The 23,444-nt window shown below is 30.5% G+C and overlaps 1 protein-coding gene across 2 annotated transcripts; it reads left to right on the plus strand.

The window, feature by feature from the left end:
• Positions 1-5,766: 5,766 nt before the first annotated feature.
• On the plus strand, positions 5,767-9,966 carry LOC132621712 (protein REVEILLE 1-like). 2 transcript variants are annotated; one of them, XM_060336069.1, is made up of 6 exons: positions 5,767-6,455; positions 7,463-7,597; positions 7,691-7,802; positions 7,888-7,949; positions 8,102-8,488; positions 8,587-9,966. In XM_060336069.1, exons 1-6 carry the CDS (start codon positions 6,429-6,431, stop codon positions 9,319-9,321), a joined length of 1,458 nt encoding a protein of 485 aa, XP_060192052.1. In that variant the 5' UTR covers positions 5,767-6,428; the 3' UTR covers positions 9,322-9,966. The 2 variants fall into 2 exon arrangements, with proteins under 2 accessions (XP_060192052.1, XP_060192053.1); XM_060336070.1 differs by lacking the exons at positions 5,767-6,455; positions 7,463-7,597 and having other exon boundaries at positions 7,716-7,802; positions 7,888-7,998.
• Positions 9,967-23,444: the final 13,478 nt, after the last annotated feature.

The following is a 23,444-nucleotide window of genomic DNA, read 5'->3' on the forward strand; positions in this document are numbered from 1 at the left end:
TTGTTTAGGGCAAGATTATTCTCTCAATAGTTTTATGCTTTTTATATTGGTTTTTCCAATATGTAGATCACTTGACCAAATTATATATTAAATATTATGTTTCTTTTAGTATAGTTTCCGTGCCGTCTGATTTATCATTGTTCAAGTTTTGCAATTGTTTGTTTTTGCATGACTCCCTGTTTATTTCTATCCCAACAATTTATACACTATAAGTGCACAAAACACCATAGAACCTATTTTTGGTTTAGCAGTTACAACAGCTTTATTCTCTTGTATGGGGTAGAAATTTGGAGAACTCCTAAATGGAATTCCCCTTGCGTGATAACGTCTAACTAACCCCCCCCCCCCCCCCCCCACACACACACACAAAAAAAAACACAATAAAGAAAAAAGAAAAAGAAGGAAATGGACATTTTTGGAGAAATCAAAAGAACAAATTTTCTTATATATAAATATAAAATAACAATGTTTATTCAGAAAAAAAAACATGACATGGACATTGAACAAGATTCCAAAAGAAAATGGATTGTGTTGATCTTTTTCTTTTAATTAAAAATCTAATGAAATTGATAACTCCTTACTAGACTCCTTTATGATTGAGTACTGCTCCGTATTTTCTTAGGACAACGCAAACTGAAAAGTTTCAAAAATTATTTGAGGTTTTAAAATATATTGGAAGGTAATAATCACAAAGTAACTAAGAAATATATTTTCCTGCAATGACCTAAAAAACTGAGTTTGTAAACTCAAAGATTCCGAGACTTCACACAAACCGTAAACCAGGAAGATTATTATATTCTACAAAGTGGTTCCAAAAATTCCAAATAAATATCAGCCAAAAACAAAAAATAAAAATCCAAAATTGTCAAGCCTTACAATGTTATATCTAAGAAGTAACCACCACTTTTGAACAGATATCAAACTTATGGCCAAGAACACATTAGAAACATCCTAGTGTGCATGCATGTGTTGTCTCTCTTTGTCTATATATTCATTTGTTTATTTATTTGTTTATATATTAAGCGAATGCCAAATATCTGAATAGTGTATTTTCTCTGATGTTCAAAAGGGAATTTCTTTTGTTTGCAACACAAAAAAGAAAAAATATGATTAAAAAGTTGTTCAAACATAACTGAAAAATTTAAAAGAACTTTTATGTACACGCCAAAAGGAGATCGTGGCATCCTCGCATTATAGATTTCTTTTTTGGAATGTCCTAGTTCATCTTCTTACATTCTTAGCACTTTTGCATGTCTTTAATGAAATACTCTCAAAAAAAAAAAAGAAACTTCTGGCTTGGCCTAAGAGATTATGAGGTAACTAGGCAACCTTTATTTTTTATTTTGGAGCAGATATTAAAGTCATGGTCAAAAATACATTAGAAACATCTTGAAGATTACATATTGAAACACCTCTCTGTATTCAATTGCTAGCCACTACTTTTCTTCCCTTTACACACATTAGGAGTAGTAGTATTAGTGTTGTCACAAGTCTTGACACTTTACCCACATTTGCCAAACTTCCCAAAAACTCTCATTCTTAGCCAGCTCTTTTAACATTATACGAAGTAACATTTTATGTCTATGTTAAATTTAGTAATCTGTTTTCGTTGCTTGTTGCCATTCTAATTTTTTCCCTTTTAGGACCTGTCCATAAGAGAATCTAATACTTCTTAAAAATTAAACCAGAATTAAAATTTAACTTCTGCTTAAACCGAATCATTTTAGGGGTGAAGACTTTGTTCCAGGGCATAACTATAGGGGTGGAGGAGGGTTCGTTCAACTGAATTGCCTTTGTGGGGAAATTTAGAATACTACACAGTATATATAAGATCAATTTATTTAATTATGTATAAATATTAAGTTTTGAATCCCCTTAATGCAATAAGAACTTTAGCTCAACTGCCTGAAGGCATAATGGTTAACCCATTGTTGCGGGTTTGAATCTCGTTGTAGACATTTTTTTTTTACCTTTTTGAATCTCTTTGTCAAAAGTCCCAGCTCTGCCGTGTATTTTCGTGGTCTAGTTTACATCTAACCAGATAGATTGGAACAACATGTCTAGGTAGATTACTCCCTCTGGATAAAAAAAAAAAAAGAGTTCACTTAGCCATTTGCACACCTCTTAAGAAAATACTAACTCCTAGATAAAAATAGGTAACAAAAAAAGAGTCCACTTAGCCATTTGCACACCCCTTAAGAAAATACTAACTCCTAGATAAAAATAGATAATTTGATTAAACTACCCCTAATTAAATAGGCACTGAGATTTGATCATATAACACTTAATAGGGGTAAATATGAAAAAATAAAGTTATTTTTTTCTTAATTTGCCGAGGGAACCTTTTTTTTTATCCAAAAAAAAAGTTAAAGCGGATTTTTTTTTGATCCGGAGGTAGTATTAAATTGGTAGATATAAGGAACCAAAATCTTGATGTAAATGTACCCCAACCAAAAGATCTAGAGCCTCCCATTTTTCCACAATTTTATGGAGCTTTTTTCCCTCTCTCTCTCTCTCACTGTTGTACCAAAACTTTTGGGTTGTCCCTCAAATTTGTTTTATTAATTGTAATTTATGACAAGATAACTGGAAGGTTCTTTGCACAAAACACCAGGCGATGCGTTGAAGACTTTAATATATACTATTGGACCCTTTCACATGAGGCAACTTCCCTTAAACCCTAAGGCCAAGGGAACCATAAAAACCTGAACTTGTGGTCACCAAATTTTTACATTATTTTATTCCGCCCATACAGTCCTAGCCACATACTTTGTGGTCCAAAAGCATCCATCCCACTCACACAACCCCGAAACTCCCCACCTACCCCTATATATTTAAAAAATATATGATAAGTGCAATAATTATACTTATGTATTCATATTTTGTATTTGCACCGATTTACTTATTGATTAGTTAGCATATCACAGTTAAATAATAAAACGAAGCAAAAATATATTCTCCGTTTTAATTTATGTGAACCTATTTAACTGAACACGAAGCTTAAGATAGAAGAAAATATTTTTAAACTTATGGTGTTAAATGAGTCACATATATTTGATGTAACTATAAATTATTGCATAAATATAAATTATTTTCAAATATAAAAAGAGATCATTCTTTTTTACACGAATTAATAAGAAAATAGATTCATGTAAATTGAAACGGAAGAAGTATTAGAATGCCTGATAAATTTATGTCATACATACTTTACTGAGTTAGTATAAATATGGGTGCAAATAATTTTAAAAAAAAATATATTACTATATTATATAAGAGCAAATGTGAGGACTTTTGTAGTCCTCACAATAATTTCTCAATTTTTTAAAAACTTTTTAATTAATTACTTTTATGTCCTAATTTTATTTATTTAAGTCAATTTTTTTGTTTTTTGTTTTTAAAGTCTACTTTTCAAAAGCTATCGAACCTGGGAACTTTTGTAGTCAAAAGTCCTCACAATAATTTTTAAAATTTTTTAAAACTTTTTAATTAATTACTTTTAGGTCCTAATCTTTATTTAAGTCAATTTTTTTTTTGTTTTTTGTTTTTAAAATCTACTTTTCAAAAGCTATCGAACCTCCTACCTCATTTTTCACGTTCTTTGATTTTCTGATTGGTGCTCGATATCCGCATTTGAGCCCAATTAATCCAGATAATTCGCACTGTATCGCGCCTATTTGGGAGGAGTGCTTCCTCCAAAGATTTTTTTCCATATCCATGTTCGAACCCCTAATCCCTAATTAAGAGAGGAGCAGCTCCATCAGCTGCACAAGTTAAATTATGTATTTGTCTTAAAAGTTCATTAACTATGTATAGATTATTTATTTAGAACTAAATAACTTCAGAAAATTAGGATACATAAGTTATAATGTCAAATTCTGGCTCCAAATTTGATTTGAATTAAATAATTTCATCAAATTGGAAGTTAAAATATTAAAAAGAGCGGAATGAAATTTTTGCTTTTATATAACTACCCACTTGTGGGACTAGAATGAGTATATGATTTTTGTTGTTGTTGTTGTACACTTGTACTAACACAAATTATATTTCTTTAGTTAAAATATCTACTTTTATATCTTGAGTTTGGGTCTGGGCTTAGCACGAGCCTCACATAACCAGTGTATGTAATACATATCAAACGTTTTCCATCACCGTACTCGAGCGATTGTTAATTGGGCTTATATTTTATCCTATTTACAATAATTATAGTATGAAATATCCAGTTTTGGATCAATATTCACTATAATTCCTATGTTCCCCGGTAAAGAAACTACAATACACTTCAATGAATCTTTAGTAAGTACTAGTAGTAAATCTTCTTGATTTAGATCTAATATGACATAACTCTATGTCACGTTTAACGGCTAATTTAAAATCTTAGATCCCCTTATATGTATTTTTATCTCCCTAGGTTGCTTTAACTTTTCTTGCACCAAATTATTAATTAAAAGAATTAAGTGAGGTGGATAAATGAGAGGTGGGGAGTGGTTGTGATGTGGAGAAAAAGTGCAAAGACAAAGTCCATCACCTGATAAGGAAAAGAATATACTTAATAAATAATACAACTCATCAATTATCTCATCCTCCCCCCACCCACACTCTTAAAATACAGTAAACACCACACACTTTTTTCTGTTTTATTTTAATTTTTCTTTTATCTGCATGATCCACTACTCTTGGCTTTCCTCATTCCTCTCACTTTTTTAGGTCTTGTCCTCTTATTTTAGAGGCTATAGATATTTTGGCTTTTCTCTTCATAAATATCACTTATTTTTCTTGAAAATAAACAGTAAATTATAGGATAGCAAACTATAGGTGGATATTTTTATGTCTTTACATGGCTGTGGAAGATTTGCTACTGGTCCTATGTGTGGGCCTTGATTTTTCTATTCTTTTTTCATTTTCCTTTGACTTTTCTATTATTATTATTATTATAAATGAATTATAAATATCTCTCAAATATAAAATTAAAGTCATCCATGATAATTAACATATTTGTGTAAAATCAAGTTCTACATATAAAAATCAGTATAATATATTCTTATATTTTATTCCTTAAATAAATAGAATTAAGAAAAAATCAAAACTATCTTTAGTCCGCAATCATTCATCAGAAGAACAAGTTATCTTAATAAAATCAAATGCTTCTTAAAAATTATTTTTCTATTATAAATTTTCCGAGAAAATAATCATTAAGATATGAAAAATTGTGGTATCATCATTTTATTGAAATAGTTTGTTGATAGATACTTGACAAGCAATTTGGATAATATAGATAAGTAAGGATGAAAGCTACCCTTACTTTTGTACCACTAAACTAAAAATTTCCATAGCAAAAGAACATTATTTTACAAGATAACCTAATAAATGATTCCCAATAAAAATAACTTCAACATTATCTCAAAAAAATAAAAGTGAGGAAGGTGTCAAAACAAGGGCCCTAGCAACCAAAAAGAAATATTCATCCACAAACAAACCGACACGTAGATAAATCCTAAGCGAGTACCATATCTAACTGTCAGCGCGCGAGTATAAACATTAAATTTCGTAAATTCTTTTGATGTTTTAAAAACATCGGAAAATTCAAAATGAAAAAAATAAAAGTTAGCAAAGCCAGGTGTCGAGGGGTGTCTTTGAACATGAGCCACAAGATTCCATTATTTTCTCGAGGTTTTCTAAAACTTAAATGTGAAATTCCATTTTTACCCTCTTACGTGGCACCCCATCACTCCTTATTTTCTTCTCTTTAACCCAAAAATATTTCTTTCAATCTTTGCCTTGTCTCTTCTTCTTCTTCTTCATATTTATCTTCTTCCTGTACACTCTCTCAGTATACTTTTGTTCTTGTACTCTGTAGTTTGTATTGTGTTTCTTTCTTGGAAAGTTTCTTTTTTTGTATTAGCTCATTTTTGTCTTGTAAATCGAGGCTTTGTGGTGTTATTGGTTATAAAAAAACCATTTTTCACTTCCTGTACTGTTTATAAGCTGACCCTTTTGTTGGGATGCTCTTTGCTATTGATAAGACCAATTTTTCATATGAATTTGTTGGTATTTATCAGAATATTCTGGTTCTTGATTTTTTTTTCCTGAGTTTATGTTTGAATCAAGGAGTGTGATGTTTTGGTGAGAAGGGTGAATGGTTTTGATCTTTAATTGGGAAAGTTAATGTTTGGTATTGGTGATTGTTCTGTGTGTGAACAGAGTTATAAGAGTTTATTTAGTGTATTGGGAAATTGGATCGATTAGTTTCTTGGAATTCCTTGGATGTTGGAGAATAGATTGACTTGACTGTGAATCAGTGAGTGTGATGGTTGATATTCTTGGGATCTGAAACTGAAGAGAATTGATTGGCTAAACTGTGGGATTTTTCTGTGCTTTGAGATTTTAGCAGTTGCTGGTGAGTTGGTGATTTTGGTTCAGGAAAAAAATTGATGGTATCTACAGGAATGGCTGATCAGGTGTGCCACTTTTTCTTTTTTTATAAGTAGTCATTTTTAGATGTTATCTTGTGTATTTTTTGTTTTCTTTATGATTAATTACATGTGTCTTGCTTCTTAGTAGTACTAATTTTAGATGTGCCTTGCTTCTTAGTAGTACTAACTTTGGAGTTGGGTTTCATTAAAAATAATAATGGATTGATGGATATTGGAATTTTCTAATTGATGAAGAGTTGGTGAAACTAAACAGTTGAAGGATTTGTTGAAGAGTGAATATTATGCATGATGAATCAGAATAGATAGTACTAGACACTCTAATTCAGATATGTCTTTGATGGTAAATGATGCTGTTGCATTTTTTTTTTTTTACCCGTGGTGTATTGCAATTTATTCTAAATGTAGTGCCTAATTAATCTATAGTGGATTAACAATAATTTTGGTACCAAAGTTGTGTTTACAGTCTAAAGAATGTTTGTCCAGTAGTATAATAATGTGTGTTGTGGTTAACCAATTCAGAATGATCAACTGCATGCCTGAGATTGATGTTGAAGTAGACAAAATAAGAGAAGAAAATTGCAGGCCTTAATAGTTGACACTTGTTATCCTGTTCGTATGTTAAAAAGAATTACGGCTAGTGGCTGTATGCTTTTTTACGAGGACTTCATACACAATGAGGCAAGGATAGTATTAAGAGTGTTAAACATCAAGATGGGTGGGAAGATTGTCATTTCCATCTGTTAGGTTCAATATGTAGCCCTATACAAATGTTTTTTTTTTTGTTCTGCTGATGAATGGATCGTTTATTTTCTAGACAATGCTAAATGTTTTTTTATTTTGTCCTATTCTGCGTTCAACTAAGATATACCTTGAACGTAGACGACTGCACTGCTGCGTCTGATGTGATTTGGTTTCAAATTTCGGCAAGCTTTAGAATACCACAGTGTAGACTAGTAGCCATTGTTTGCTTCAAAATTACAATGGTTTGAAGTATTGTTGAAAAATTCCTCTCTCTCTCTTTTTCATTTTAGGATCAAAGTGGAGAAAGTGGGGTGGACTCGATCCGTTCCAGCAGGAATCGAATTTCATCAGATGTGGGAGCATCATCAACAAGGAGCAGCCAGCTGAAAGAGCAATTTGCTTCTGCAGATGAATATGCTCTCAAGGTTTATTATTTTCCACATTCTCTATGTCAACTGTGCTTTCCGTACAAAGCTCATATCTGTATCTTGTCCATCGTTCTTTTTGGCTTAAAATAGGTCAGGAAACCATACACCATTACAAAGCAAAGGGAACGGTGGACAGAAGAAGAGCATAAAAAGTTCCTTGAGGCTTTAAAACTGTATGGTAGGGCATGGAGGCGTATAGAAGGTAGAAATGAAAAATGATTAATGCTTGTTAGAGACATCTCTTGGCCGTCAATTTCATATTAACAGAGGCCTGTCTTAATTTTCAGAGCATGTGGGTACAAAGACTGCAGTACAGATAAGAAGCCATGCTCAGAAGTTTTTCTCAAAGGTTTACTGCTCTTATATACCCCCATTATATCTATATGCTGCCTTTTGAAGTAAGTCATATTCTTTTATGGCTCTAAGGCGTGCAGTCAATGTTTAGTGTCAGTTTGTTTTATCAAGGCATGTGTTGATCCCAAATGTGTTTATGGTGGTCAGGTTGTTCGTGAATCGAATACTGGTGATGCAAGTTCTGTGAAGCCAATTGAGATTCCTCCTCCTCGGCCTAAAAGAAAACCAATGCACCCTTATCCACGTAAATTGGCTATTCCAGTTAAAAGTGAAACCCGAGTCCCCGAGAAATCGACGAGGTCTCTCTCACCTAATATGTCTACGTCTGAACAAGAGAACCAGTCTCCTACTTCTGTGTTGTCTGCACATGGTTCAGATGCACTTGGCAGTGGTAGCGCATCACCTGTTTCATCAGCTGGTGGTGGAAATTCTGGTGGTTTTGTACTTTCTGAACCACCGAATTCCATCCTAGAAGATAGCTCTTCGCCTGCCCAAGCAAATGCTAGTACAAATCCGGAGAACCAGGCTTGCGTGGTACAACTACCTTTGCTACTTCCATCTTTTTTTTGTTTCCATGCGGCTGTTTGAAATTTCTGATTTGACTTCATCTTCTGTTTGATTCATATGTTCAGAAACTAGAGTTGTTCCCCCCAGATGACGATTTTGTTAAAGAAGGCTCAGCTGAGACGACTTCTACTCAATGTCTGAAGCTATTTGGTAAAACTGTGCTATTCACCGAATCTCAGAAACCTTTCAGTCCAACTTCTGGGACGTGCAAAATAGAGAAAGACATGAATGATGAAGCAGCATTGCAAGCAGTTTCTTGGAACGTAACACCAATGAAATTTACTGCTGCTTCTGATTCAGAATGTGCGTCAAGTACCTTAACTCTTGGAACCCCCGTACCATTTTATTGCTTGCCATCACAAAATGAAAACCAATGGCCTACCAGATGTGCTTCTTCCGCTTTTATGCCATGGGGATCATCATGTGCATCATCTGCGTCATTTTCTTGCATTCAAGTGCTTAACCCAATCCCAGTAAAGGGGCGTCCAATCTTCAATGACAAAGATATGGAAGATAAACAAAATCAGAAAGAAGGATCTTCCACTGGCTCTAACACTGAACCAGTAAGTGCAGAAATGGGAGGAGATAATAAGAATATGGATGTCGAAGCTCAGAGTAGTGGAAAAGACCTGTCCTCCTTTGGACCTAATGAAACCCCTCGCTTGGCGCGAAGAGCGAGTTCCACCAAGCGCATTAAGGGTTTTGTTCCTTACAAGAGATGCTTAGCCGAAAGCGGCATCAACTCCTCAACGCTAAGTGGCGAGGAAAGAGAAGAGCAGCGAACCCGCCTTTGCTTGTAGCTGGTGTCCTCCTGTTGTTTGCTTTAGCTCTGGTTACATTTAACAGCGTAGATTTTCCAGTAACAGGGTGAGCATCTGATTTAGGTTCCATATAATTCTAAAATTTCACTTGCGTTAATGACCGGACAAAGTGAAGCAATATAGCGACGTTAAATGTAGCTCTTCCTTGTAGCTTTTGCATAAGCTGAGAAGTATATCTCGTCTTTCTTGTTTCTCCAACCTCAATATTTTCAGATGTCAAATATTGTAACTACATGTTCATGAGCTTCTGCTCCACTAGAACTACAATTTTCATCAAAGATCACTACTATTGCAAGTGTTCAGCTGAAAGGCTTGTTGTGCAAGAGATGGCATTTACCTTGGGGATGAGATCAGACAAGAGTTTTGCACACTCTGTTTTGAAGCAATGATTGGTACAAGCCAGTTGTTTCTACAGTTCACTTTTATCGGTGCAGATTTTTTCAATAACAGGGTGAGCATCTGATTTAGGTTCTGTATAGTCCTAGAATATCTGGCATCCTAATTTGCCCTCAATTGTTCAAATATGTTTTCATGAACTTTTAGTCTTGTAACTACTTGGTGATGAGCTTTTGCTCGTGTAATACTTTCCATGTTGTCTGAAGCTCGATGTGGTTTTTGCTTGTATCATTCATTTCACTCTGTTACTAGTCTCAGTTGAAATTGTGAATTCAAATGTTACAAGTTTTTGGCGCACCTCCTTGTGCTTGAGTCCATTGAGAAAGGTCCTGACTTTTGCCTACTTAGTACAAAAACGAAAGAGAAAGATCAGATGATAGGCAAGTTCCATCGGGTGCTTGAGTCTCTTCCGAGTCCGGAGCCAAAATGGCATATTTTTGCAGCCATTAGCCCAAAATAGGCTGTCTTTTTTTTTTTATACCACAATGGGTATTTCGTTGGATAACCAACGAAATACCCATATAGCCCTGTTCCGGTCCGTTCCATTTCGCTACAAGTGTAGCGAAATGCAACAATTTTTTTATTTTTTTTGGCATTTCGTGTTATAATTCACGAAATATAACTGATTTTTTTTTTTGTATTTCGTGAATTAATTCAAGAAATATAACTGTTTTTTTTTTTGTATTTCGTGAATTAATTCATGAAATATAACTGATTTTTTTTTTTTTTTTTTGCATTTCGTGAATAAAAAAACGAAATATGGAAAATATAATTTTTTTTTATTTCATCTAAAAACGAAATTGGAAAATATATATGATTTTTTTTTTATTTCGTTCATCTAAAACCGAAATTGGAAAATATATATATATATATATATATATATATATATATATATATTTTGCGTTTCGTTGGTAGATCAACGAAATAGGATAATTTTTTTTTTAATTTTGTTGATATACCAACGAAATAGGAAATTATAATTTATTTATTTTTGCATTTCGTGTATTAGAAAACGAAATAGGATAATTTTTTTTTGTATATATATATATATATATATATATATATATATATATATATATATATTGTATTTTATTTATATAAAAACGAAATTGGAAAATAATTTTTTTTTCCGTTTATATACCAACGAAATGTTTTGTTCCACCTGCGAAATGGAACAAACATTTCGTTGGTATATAAACGGAAAAAAAAATATTTTTCTATTTCGTTTTTATATAAATGAAATACAAAAAAAATATATATATTCATCCTATTTCATTGGTATATGAATGAAATAATATATATATATATATATATATATATATATATATATATATATATGTATTCCTATTTCGTTTTTATATAAACGAAATGAAAATAAAATTATTTTCCTATTTTTTTATATAAACGAAATACAAAAAAAAAAATTATACTATTTCGTTTTCTAATACACGAAATGCAAAAATAAATAAATTATAATTTCCTATTTCGTTGGTATATTAACGAAATAAAAAAAAAATATTTTATCCTATTCGTTGATCTACTAACGAAATGCAAAAAAAAAAAAAACATATATATATATATATATATATATATATATATATATTTTCCAATTTAATTTTTAGATGAAATAAAAAAAATTATATTTTCCGTATTTCGTTTTTTTATTCACGAAATGCAAAAAAAAAAAAATCAATTATATTTCGTGAATTATACAAAAAAAAATCAGTTATATTTCGTGAATTAATTCACGAAATACAAAAAAAAAAAAAAAAAAAAAAAAACCAGTTATATTTCGTGAATTATAACACGAAATGCAAAAAAAAAAAAAAATGTTGCATTTCGCTACACTTGTAGCGAAATGCAACTGACTGGAACAGTGCTGTGTGGGTATTTCGTTGGTTATCCAACGAAATACCCACACAAGGCACTGTTCATAGCCGGAATTTTTTGTTGCATTTCGCTACACTTGTAGCAAAATGCAACAAATATTTTTTTTTTGCATTTCGTGTATTAAAAAACGAAATAGGATAAAAAAAAATTTTAATTTCGTTCATATAAAAAAATAGGAAAATAATTTTTTTTGTATTTTTGTATTTCGTTTATATAAAAAAATAGGAAAATAATTTTATTTTCATTTCGTTTATATAAAAATGAAATAGGAATACATATATATATATATATATATATATATATATATATATATATATATATGTGTGTATATATATATATACCAATGAAATAGGATAAGTATATATTTTTTTTTTGTATTTCATTTATATAAAAACGAAATAGGAAAATATTTTTTTTTTTCGTTTATATACCAAAGAAATAGGAATACATATATATATATATATATATATATATATATATATATATATATATATATATAGTTTGCATTTCGTTGGTATATCAACGAAATAGTATATTTTTTCTTTTTTTCTTTTTTGTATTTCGTTTATTAAAAAACGAAATATGAAAAAAAAATTATTTCGTTCATATCAAAATGAAATTGGAATATATATATATATATATATATATATATATATATATATATTTATTTTTTTCTATAACGCAGTAAAATACTGCGTTATAGAAACAGTACCAAAAAAAAATAAAAAAATTGGCCAACTTTATTTTTTGCAACACTTAGTGTTTTTCTCCATACCTTGACCAATCATTAGTCGTGTGTCAAGACTCCGAAACGTCAATATTTTATATAGAACCTGATATTTTTTTCTGCGTACAGTAATGTAGGCCCAATACATGAAGGACATTCGGATCGTCATTTTAGGTGTTGAAAAGGTGGCCGAAGTAAGTTTTATTTGAAAAAACTTAGTGTTTGACTGTAAGGTTATTTTAGTCAACTTTATATGTCGAGAAAATTAGTCAGCTTTATTTTCAAAAATTGAAACCGGAGAAGTGAAATTGACATTCACAGCTACATTACCCTGAGATTTTTACGTTGCAATCTATTGCGTATCATCATCTTATAAGTAAATAAAATTGAAAATTTCACGCCAATTTGGGGGAAAATTGAAATTGAATGGGATAAAAGCTGTTTTTTTTAAAATCGGCTCGGCTTGGCGGTTTGTCTGCATAGATCTCGAAAAAATACACAAGTTCAAAAAAAAAACGCGCAAAACGGACCTCCGAGCGCAAAGTTATGACCATCTAAAGTTTGACGACTTTACAACTAGTTTTTCTCCCTATATTTTTTAGAATTATATTTATATTCAAAATAAAGTTATGTCTTGACTTTACAACTATTTTTTTTTTGTTTATTAAAAAACGAAATAAGAATTTTTTTTTATTTCGTTCATCTAAAAACGAAATATGAAAATAATTTTTTTTGTATTTTTGTATTTCGTTTATATAAAAAAATAGGAAAATAATTTTATTTTCATTTCGTTTATATAAAAACTATATATATTTCATATACCAATGAAATAGGATAAATATATATATTGTATTTCATTTATATAAAAACGAAATTGGAAAATATTATTTTTTTATATAAATATATATTTTGTTGCTTATATAAACGGAAAAAAATAATTATTTTCCTATTTCGTTTTTATATAAATGAAATACAAAAAAAATATATATATTTATCCTATTTCATTGGTATATGATATATATATATATATATATTTTCCAATTTCGTTTTTATATGAACGAATTTTTTTTTTATCCTATTTCGTTTTTTAATACACGAAATGCAAAAAAAATATATATATAATTTCCTATTTGGTTTTTTTATTCACGAAATGCAAAAAAAAAAAAAATTGTTGCATTTCGTTGATTAACTCACGAAATGCAAAAAAAAATAAAAAAATTTGTTGCATTTCGCTACAAGTGTAGCGAAATGCAACAAAAAATTCCGGCTATGAACAGTGCCTTGTGTGGGTATTTGATTGGATAACCAACGAAATACCCATTGTGGTATAAAAAAAAAGGCAACCTATTTTGGTCTAATGGCTGCAAAAATAAGCCATTTTGGCTCCGGACTTCCAGGGGGTGTGATGTATATTACAACTTGAATTGAATTCGTGACTTGTAGGACACACTAGTGTAAAGTATAAAGTAAATATTAACTTGAGATAAAAGTAAATTCTTAAAACTACTAATATAGTCGTATACTGAAATTCAATTACGTACAAGTCAAATAGTGAGTCAGTGACAGCATATCGACAAGGCTTGCCCATTGCAAGAGAGCATTACTGATATTCCTGAGCCCGAAAGGACCAATCTAAAATGGCGCTTCAATGACGTTAATAGGCAGAATAATGTATAATGGGGTGCCCCGCCTGGATTATTTATACTGTGAATAAGATAAACAGGTAAATATATTCGTAAATACATACTTATACGAAAACTGTTTATTTGTTTACAAGTTTGGGGTGGAGGCATGGTCATTTTCATTGTATTCCAAATAAATAAATTCCGTTGAAAGGAAAAAGGAAGTCTTTTGAGGAAAAGAATTTCTTTTGGGGGCAAAATGCAGTCATATGAAGGATGAAGACACGCAATTAATGTTCTGACTCTTTTTTCTTGTTTTGTTTTCCAACTGTTTGAAAAATAATAAGTATACTATGTGGTGTATTTTTTTTTTTTTTTTAATTTTCTAAAACAAGTAGGATTAAGTGCACCGTTGAAACCTTGCCTTAACACAATTTATAGTTGCGCCAAAAACAAATACTATATGAGTAGACTAATTATGATGTTGATGGTGTTTCAGCATTTTGCAGAACTGAATTCCATCGGATAGTTAAAGTAACAATATTAAGACGGTCCTTATACATAGAACTTGTCTTATCGCGAATTAAATCAACCAATCTAATGAAATACAGAATCACCAAGTACGTCAATCAAAAAAATGAATCTGTGTGTCCACGGCATTTTTCAACACTTCAAAGACGTCAAAGCATCTAATTCAAGAGCATAGGAAAATTATAGAGAGTTGGTTGACAAAAAAATTAGATAATATTTTCACCTATTTATGAAACACATTCCACCCAATTAGTTTACACATTCTTTTTTTTTTTTTTGGGTCGAAGCCATTCAAATGGTAGCTATGTTTTTGGGTCCAAAAGTACCTGACTCTTTTTCTATTATTGAAATTTTGATAATCAAATAGTAGTAAGTAAGTATCTTGTCTTGATCGACACAATTTATCAACGCCCCGTGTTTGCTATAAATTCAGTTAATATCTCTACTAAGATCATTGCACACAGATTGAAGTTTATCGTTTCATTTTATTTCTTGACTATGAGACATGCTATAAATTCTAAATTTGTTGTAAAGTGGATGCCCATCACATGAACTTGGGCACCAAGACTACTTGGGCACCCAGGATATTTGCCCACCAACTATGTGTGGCCACCAAGTTGTTGCCTTATTTCCTCCTATAAATAGGAGTTTACTTGTAGAAATTAAAGAGACAATAAAATCTCTCTCTCTCTCTCCCAACTTCTTTGGCTATATCTCTCATGTTGTGTATTTTTAATATTATTTTATAACACGTTATCAGCACGAGACTCTGGCTTATTGAGAAAATATTTTAAAAGATGAAGAAAGTGAGAGTTGCATCAGGTATCCCTTTTAGCAATTTTCGTTTCTTTTTATTGTTCCCTATGTTGTTTTTAATATAGCGAGGGACACAAGTTCTCTTTGTTGAGTTCTTTGACATTCTGACCATGTGACCTGAATAAAAATGGTATTCATCCTCTCTTGTTAGCTGTGACTAGTATTCATATCCGCGTTATGCGCGGCTGGTATCGAATGAAGTTAATCATAGAAAATTATTTGCTTATTTTTTAGATATAATAAAAAATTATCATATATCACTGACATATTTAAAATTAATAAATTTTTGAAATATTAAATTAGAATTTTACTTATTTGAACACATTAGATTATATTAATTTTAAAAAATTTAATTATCATCTTGTGATGATTAACCTTGTTCATTACACAATCCTGATTAATTATTGTTATATGACATATAAAAAATCATCTGATTATAAAAAAAAAGTTTTATTTTATATAATTATTTGAAAAGCAAAGAACTTGTTACTGCTATGTTTTAGAGTTACCCACATGAGAAATTTAATTATTTATATTTTAAATTTTTAATGTGGTAATTGAATTTCTTTATACTCCATGTTTTAAATTTTGGCTCTATTTATTGAGTCTTCCGTTACGCGGTCTTATTCATAATATAGTTTTTATGAGCGATAACTCATTCTCACTCTCTCTCTCTCTCTCTCTCTCTCTCTCTCTCTCTCTCTCTCTCTCTCTCTCTCTCTCTCTTTTTTTAATAAATAAATAACATCATCTAATCCAACTCCCACATCCTCACCCCCCACCCCGCATCCCCCTCCTCCAGTTTGCATGATCTCCGAACATTTACTTATTCACTTATTCTCTTGCAACAATAATGGACCAGCAAATAGTCATGGATTTTATTTTATGTCACTTCCCCTTGTAAATGACGGTATAAGTCCTTCACATTTCTAATTTGGCATTCTCATTTTGTAATTTTAATAGAGTGATAGGAATTGAAAGCAAAATGACGGATTGAACTTGATTTTAAATCCACACAAACATATTCATACGTGTAAGACATATTTTTCATCAAATTATTATCACCATTACAATTTTTTAATTCATATATACTCGTGTACATTCAAGAACACATAGGTTTTAATTGCATGCAATTCTTGTTCTTTTACTTTTTTTTTTTTTAAATCACGTCATATTTACCAAAGCAAATATAATTTATTTTAGGAAAAAATTTATTTAAAGTAATAATAAAGGAAAAGACATGCATACACTTGTAATATGTATACAAATATTAGCATTATAGAGAGAAGATTACAACAATTAAAATGAAACAAAAAATAAGATATACCACGGCTAGAAAAAAAAAAAACCCTTCTTATACCACGGCTAGTAATGACTCATTCAATGTGGAAAACTTATAAGTATGAATCGAGCTAATTATCCTACTATTTTCCTAAATAATTACCAATATACTTGTTAAACTCAATATTAAAGATGTTAAAGATTAAGAATTTACCGTATAAACGTGCTTGGATGTACTGCTCAATTCAAGGCATTTTCACTCTTGAAAGATCATCATTTTTTATGATACGTTATCCTTTTATTTTTCAATTTTAATTAATTAAGTACATTTTTATGAAAAATATATTTTGAGAAGTAAGTCATTGTTATAGCAAAGTAATAAGACCTTTTGAGGAAACAATTAATATATAAATTGAGTTTCCTATTAAGAATCGAAGTTGATCCAATTTTTTTTTTAAATTTTTATTAAATGAAGATTACATTGAAAAAGTTGTCAATATAGCAAGGTGAAAACAATTGAAGAGGGGAGATGAAATTTTAAAACTTACTTGAATTTGATGCATATTAATTTACACCGATCTATCCACCTTGCTTGTGCCATTAAACATTACCACGGCTCGCAAACTCTCTTATGTTTTTTTTTTTGGTATAAGGAGTAATTATTAACATTGTGAAATCATATAAATTATTCGAGTATTTTGTACTCATAAATATGTTAGCGTTACACTTTTAAGCTAATGCAGTTGATTTATATAAACACAATTTCTAAATGAAGAAAAACAAATATTGAAAATTATGTGCATACGGTGATATCAATTTTTGCATAAATCACAAAAATAATTAGAGCAATCATCAGAATCTTACTCTTCATGTAGGGTAACTTAACTTTCGCGATATTTCAAATTTTGGGCAAAAGCAAAAGAGATTGTTTGTACATCTAACATGTAATTATTTTTGCCTCTCCGATCGGCTACTTCCTGAAATCAAAAACAGTACATATAATTTATTGTAACTGTTAAAAATATTGTATTACAATTCAAGCACTGCAGTTATAAATTTGCATTTGGAATTGAGTTGTAGAAAGGAAGCAGATTATATGCTATTCACTAAATACACTAAACTAAAATCAGATGATAGCTAAATCTCAGTAAAAGAATGGAGGGTGACCTCATGTTAAACTCATTTTTCCACAACATAATGTCTAATCACGAAAAACAAAACATTAGTTTGGCTAAATGAGTTTCCAGCGAGTCTTCCTTCAAAAAAAAAAAAAAAAAAACTATTCAAAATCGAAAATGTATTCAATCTTAAATAATGGAGGAAAAAAGAGTAGGTTTATCAATAAATGATTTACTTTTAAATTCAAATTCAAATTACAGATAAGTACGATAATGATAAAGAATTTAAAAGATATTCATCTTCAATTAAAATTCCAACTCAAATTTAAATTGCATATAAGTATGATAAAGGATCAAGAAAATATATTTATCTTCAATTTAAAAGGAACAAAGTTACTTTTAAATTAAATTCAAATTGATAAAGTACAATAATGATGAATAATTAAAAAGATTTAAATTTGCAATTTAAATTCACAAAAGATTTATTTCTCAGCTCAAACTTAGATAGCAGATAAGTTTTAGATAGGTAGAGCAAACCTGATAAGATTAACAAAAATTTCATATTTGACTATTCAAATACGGAATATATTAACACGCGCGGAGTGCTGCCAGATTTTTCGTAACTTATGTATGCGGAGTACTTGATATACTTTGACTTCAGATAATATCTTAATTTTTTTGAATTTACATTCATCTAGTAATAAACCATAATTATAGAAGTATACGTAAATATTACTCAATTTATTCTCTCTAAAACAATTGTGCAAATTATGTTGGAGATACTATTTGGATGGATTTAAATCAAATCAAAATACTCGTATGTCTTACAAATATTTAGACAGTAGCTTCGTAAATATTTAATTTTGTAAGTAATAATTTTTACAAAAAATTTGATTAAATAACATATATGATTTATGTGATGCCTAACACACACACACATATTATTACATTATTAATATTAATTTTGAATTATTATTAAATGATGGTTTGAAAAAAGGTAACGGCAAAAAGAAAAAGATATAAACATCCAAATTTTTTGAATTTGAATAGAGAAACACTCCTATTGAAAACTGATTCTTTTTCCTATCTATTCAAACTCATCTTTTAAACAATGATCATTATCTTTCTCCACTCTTCCTTATCATTGTCCGTTATATTAATTATGTCTTTCCGTTGAAAGACCAACTTAACTATGAAGTGTGAATTTTCTCCACTCTATTTATTTTGTCTTTACCTGTTTTCCTTATTTATAAAATATCATTAATTGGCTTATTGAAATACATTTGACACTTACAGTAAATATTTTGAATTGCTTAAGATTAAATTTTCAATCACATAGCTCAAACAAATATTTATTTAGTTATAAACGTAAAAGCCATAAAATTGGTATTTATTTCTATCACAGTTGTCTCCATATCCATGAAAATATATATTTACGTATTCTACTATACCAATAGCAAAAAAAAAAAAAAAAAAAAGAACAGAATTTCATTGGTTAATAAATAATTGTTTTTAAAAGAGATAGTTTGAATTTGAAAAGTCCTAAAATTACGATGCTAATGATAAAGATGAGTAGTTGTTTTAGGTAATTATGCTAGCTTTATATTAAAAAAATTAAAACTTTATTTTCAATTATAAAATTAATTCATCAATTAAGGAATTTGATAATAATTATAAAAACCTTTGTCCTAATTCTCATTAACTTTGTCTTAAAATTGCCAAGTGGCTTGTTATTAGCTTGTCACTTGACTTAACCACATTGGTTGTGCCTCTCCTTTTTTAATATATATCGATTAAACATTTGGAATTAATTGCCATATGCAAAATTGCTTTTACGGAAAAAAGCTATGAATACATAGCATTAGTAGTATATTATATATCATCCTTCATGGATTTTGGATGTTTGTTACAATTATTTTGTATACTTGGATTATTTTGATCTCCGCAACCTAATTAATGGTTTACTCGATCATTTATGCCTTAAATTTGTTCCTGAAGAACAATATTGTTACAAGGGATCATGATGTTAATTTTATATCCCTTAAATGACTAAGAATGAGAGTTTACAAGAAAGATATGATCACTCAAAGTGATAATATTTATTAAATCTCGTTATGATTAAATTCATTTATGTCTATAACAACCAGAAGTGGGAGTATTTTTATGGGCTTATTGTTGGGACCAAATATGTATACTTCAATTTGCTCCCGAAGTAGCAATATCTTAAAAGAGGTTCTAAGCTATCACAATTTAATATGCTTAAAGCTCGTTTGGATAATTATGTTTCATTCTTGAAGAATGAGAACTTTTGATAAATGTTTCAAATACAGATCCATTCCCAGAAGTGAATGTGACAGTATGTAGTAAAGCCTATAAATATGAACGTGCAAATGATTGTTAAAATATCAATATTCTGAATATTTTAGGCTTTACTCCCGAAGTAGTAAGCTCAGAAATTTGCTCCCGAAGTAGCAAAACTCTGGACCGTACTCCCGAAGTAGCAAAACTCTGGACCGTACTCCCGAAGTAGTAGAACATTGAACTCTACTCCCGAAGTAGTAGCACGTTGAAATTTACTCCTGAAGTAGTAAGACCTTGAACTTTACTCTCGAAGAAGTAAACCTTCAAACTTTACTCCAGAAGTAGTAAAACTTTAGATTTTACTCTTGAAGTAGTAAATCTTTAACTTTACTCCCGAAGTAGTAAAACTTTGAAACTTTACTCCTAAAATAGTAAAATTCTGAAACTTTACTCCTAAAGCAGAAAGAACTGGTAAAATATCTGAGAAATATTCTGGAGCAATATCTTCTTGTGCTTGAGCAAAATAACGAGTTATTAAGTAACGTCGTATTGCAAGCACATTTGAATAATCAGTTTCAAGTAAATGAAAAATACCACGACCTATCTCTTGGAGAGATAAAATAACAATGGATATACATGTTATTTTTGTGGTATGAAATTAAGGCATTACAATACGTACCTGTCGTACGTCGAAACGTATTACAATATCATCCTAAGGTAAAAAGAAGCAGAGTAGAATGTTTTCTACTATAACCACATTGATGCATTGTGATAGTTGTTATTAATTTCCCCGAAGGAAATAAACATTATGTATCCCTTCCTGAATTATGTGATTACTATGTGGTTGCCGCTTTTGATACAAACTATTCAGATGTTAATGGCTATTCTCCTTGAAGGAGATATTTGAAATACAAAAGTTCGGAGCTTAACGTTTACTTTCGTAATTTATAGTTTAAATGTGTCTTTAAATTTCCATTTGATTACTGTTTTCCTTCATGACACCAGTAATGTGAAAACTAATGATCAAGGGCTCCAGAAGAGCTAATTTTTTATTTATAAGTATCATGACATTAGCAGTGTCCAAATAATATATGATTATTGTAAATAAATTGAAGTATCTCGAAGAGGATATATATGATAGCATCACCTGTCCTAGATCATAATCGTTACGAGCGGAACACAGATTATAGTAAACCTGAAGTTTACTGCAATAAAATTGGTTATCAATTATCATGTTGGGACCAGTGGCGGAGCCAGGATTTATGTCAAGGGGGTTCAAAAATATAAAGAAGTCATAAATGAAGAAGCTAAGGGGGTTCAACGTCTACTATATATACATAAAAAATAATTTTCACCTTATATATACAGTGTAATTTTTCGCCGAAGGGGGTTCGGATGAACCCCCTCGGCTCTATCTACGTCCGCCACTGGTTGGGACCACAAATGATTGGAATATTAAATATCTACTACGGGTAAGAAATACATGTGTGAAATGTTACCCGAGCATGATGAGATCACATACCACGATAAACCAGAAGTTTATTGATATACAATTTCATGCAATAGTAAACCAGAAGTTTATTAAAATAAATAGCACTCGTCATGGTAAACTTGAAGTTTACGGGTACATATAATTTTATCAGTTGACAAGACCATTTTGATCTTCCTGATTTAAATCTGACGTGCTAATTGAGTATTAAAAACATATTGAAGAACTAGAAGATTCTTCAAGAATTTGTTTGTGTTGCTTGTTCTCATGATAAGTTGATTACACCAGCTAATATTGGGACTGAATCTCCGAAATTCTGGAAAATATAAAAGGTGAATGTGGGCCCCTTCACCTGCAATGTGATGTCAAATAGATGCATCTATGAGACGGTCACATGTATGTTTATTGTCAACTGGCAGTTTGACATATACGAAGTTGCTTGCTCAAAATAATTGAGTTGAAAGCACAATTTTCAGAATATGTAATCAAGACAATCATCTTGATAATGTTGGTTTATATCTAAGCTAGTTTGGCATTAGATGCCTCCATAATACAGCTAATCCATTATTTATGAGAACAGAGCATCAGATGTTGGTCTGAGATATGATATATTGCATACAACAACACTTGTAAGCTTCAGATCAATAAATTTTGATAAATTCTCCCCTCATATTTGGTTCAAGGTCAGGAACTAGATATTTTCATTTTATAGCATTTGATGTGCGGTATATGATTAATGGATATACCATAATACACACAAATGGATTTTCCCAAAGAAAATAGGGACATATGTCACTAAAATAAGGGGGAGAGAATAAGCAGCTAAGAAATATATTATGAATTATCATTAGTATGATCTTCAGATAATTCAAGTCAAATGCTGGAAGCATTTACTAACCCAACTATTTCATATTTCATCTGCAAAATGCTCTTAATGTCCCTAAAGGACAGAGTCTAGAGTATGCATGGAGCATGGTAGAGCAATTGGTTCCAAATATAATAATCCTTGAAAAAGGGAGGAGCAAATGATCATAATAAGGAGGCAATGTGCTCTTGAAGAGCTACGACATAACACTTCACAAACCTTATGAGAGGTTCAGGTACCTGAAAATAATAAAATGATGAGATCTCAATAAGTTATGTAGAATTGCGAACCGATACGAGATGATATCTCATCGACGATATCTTTGATGCGGTATGACGCCCAATATTGTATAAGATTGTGAGGATATGAGTTCTACGTCTCTTAAACCATGCTGACGTATAAATAATTACCAAGTGATATGATGCATCTTGGTAAGCGATTGGACCTGTAGTCCAGACATTAGAAGATGTCACAATTTATAATGATGGAAGTTGTCACAGCCTATATAGCTTACTTGACAAAATTTATATGAAAATTTCTGAAGGATCCCAAATCCTTGAAGCATATACAAATTCTTGGGAAACTGGTTTATAATCCTGAAATGGATTAAATGAATCAAGGTTGATGTACTGAAATCGCCTTAATGTATATTCATTGACGAATGGTACAAATATGCTATGTTTACCCTTGTCTCTTTATGATAGTCAGAACCTTTTGTATGAACATTATTAGAGCTCTTGAAGAGTTTACAAAAGCAGTACATTATCTGCTGAAAGAAATTGAAATAAGAAAATTAAATTGGTCCTGAAGTATCATATCTTTATGCAATTGATGCACTTATATATCTTGCTATAACTACGAGCATGATATAATTTACCCCTATATAGGAATATTGAAATAAGATCAATTGCATACTGTTAATGAAAGTATGACATGAATGTGTTTATCCTAACAAATATTGTCTATGGCATGAATGTGTTTATCCTAACAAATATTGTCAAGTGTTTTGGATATATAGGGCATTCATCTGATCGACATAAGAGTTCGATCCAAATATGTTATCTCT

The sequence above is a fragment of the Lycium barbarum genome, chromosome 12, assembly GCF_019175385.1.
Source record: "Lycium barbarum isolate Lr01 chromosome 12, ASM1917538v2, whole genome shotgun sequence".
Lineage (NCBI taxonomy): Eukaryota > Viridiplantae > Streptophyta > Magnoliopsida > Solanales > Solanaceae > Lycium > Lycium barbarum.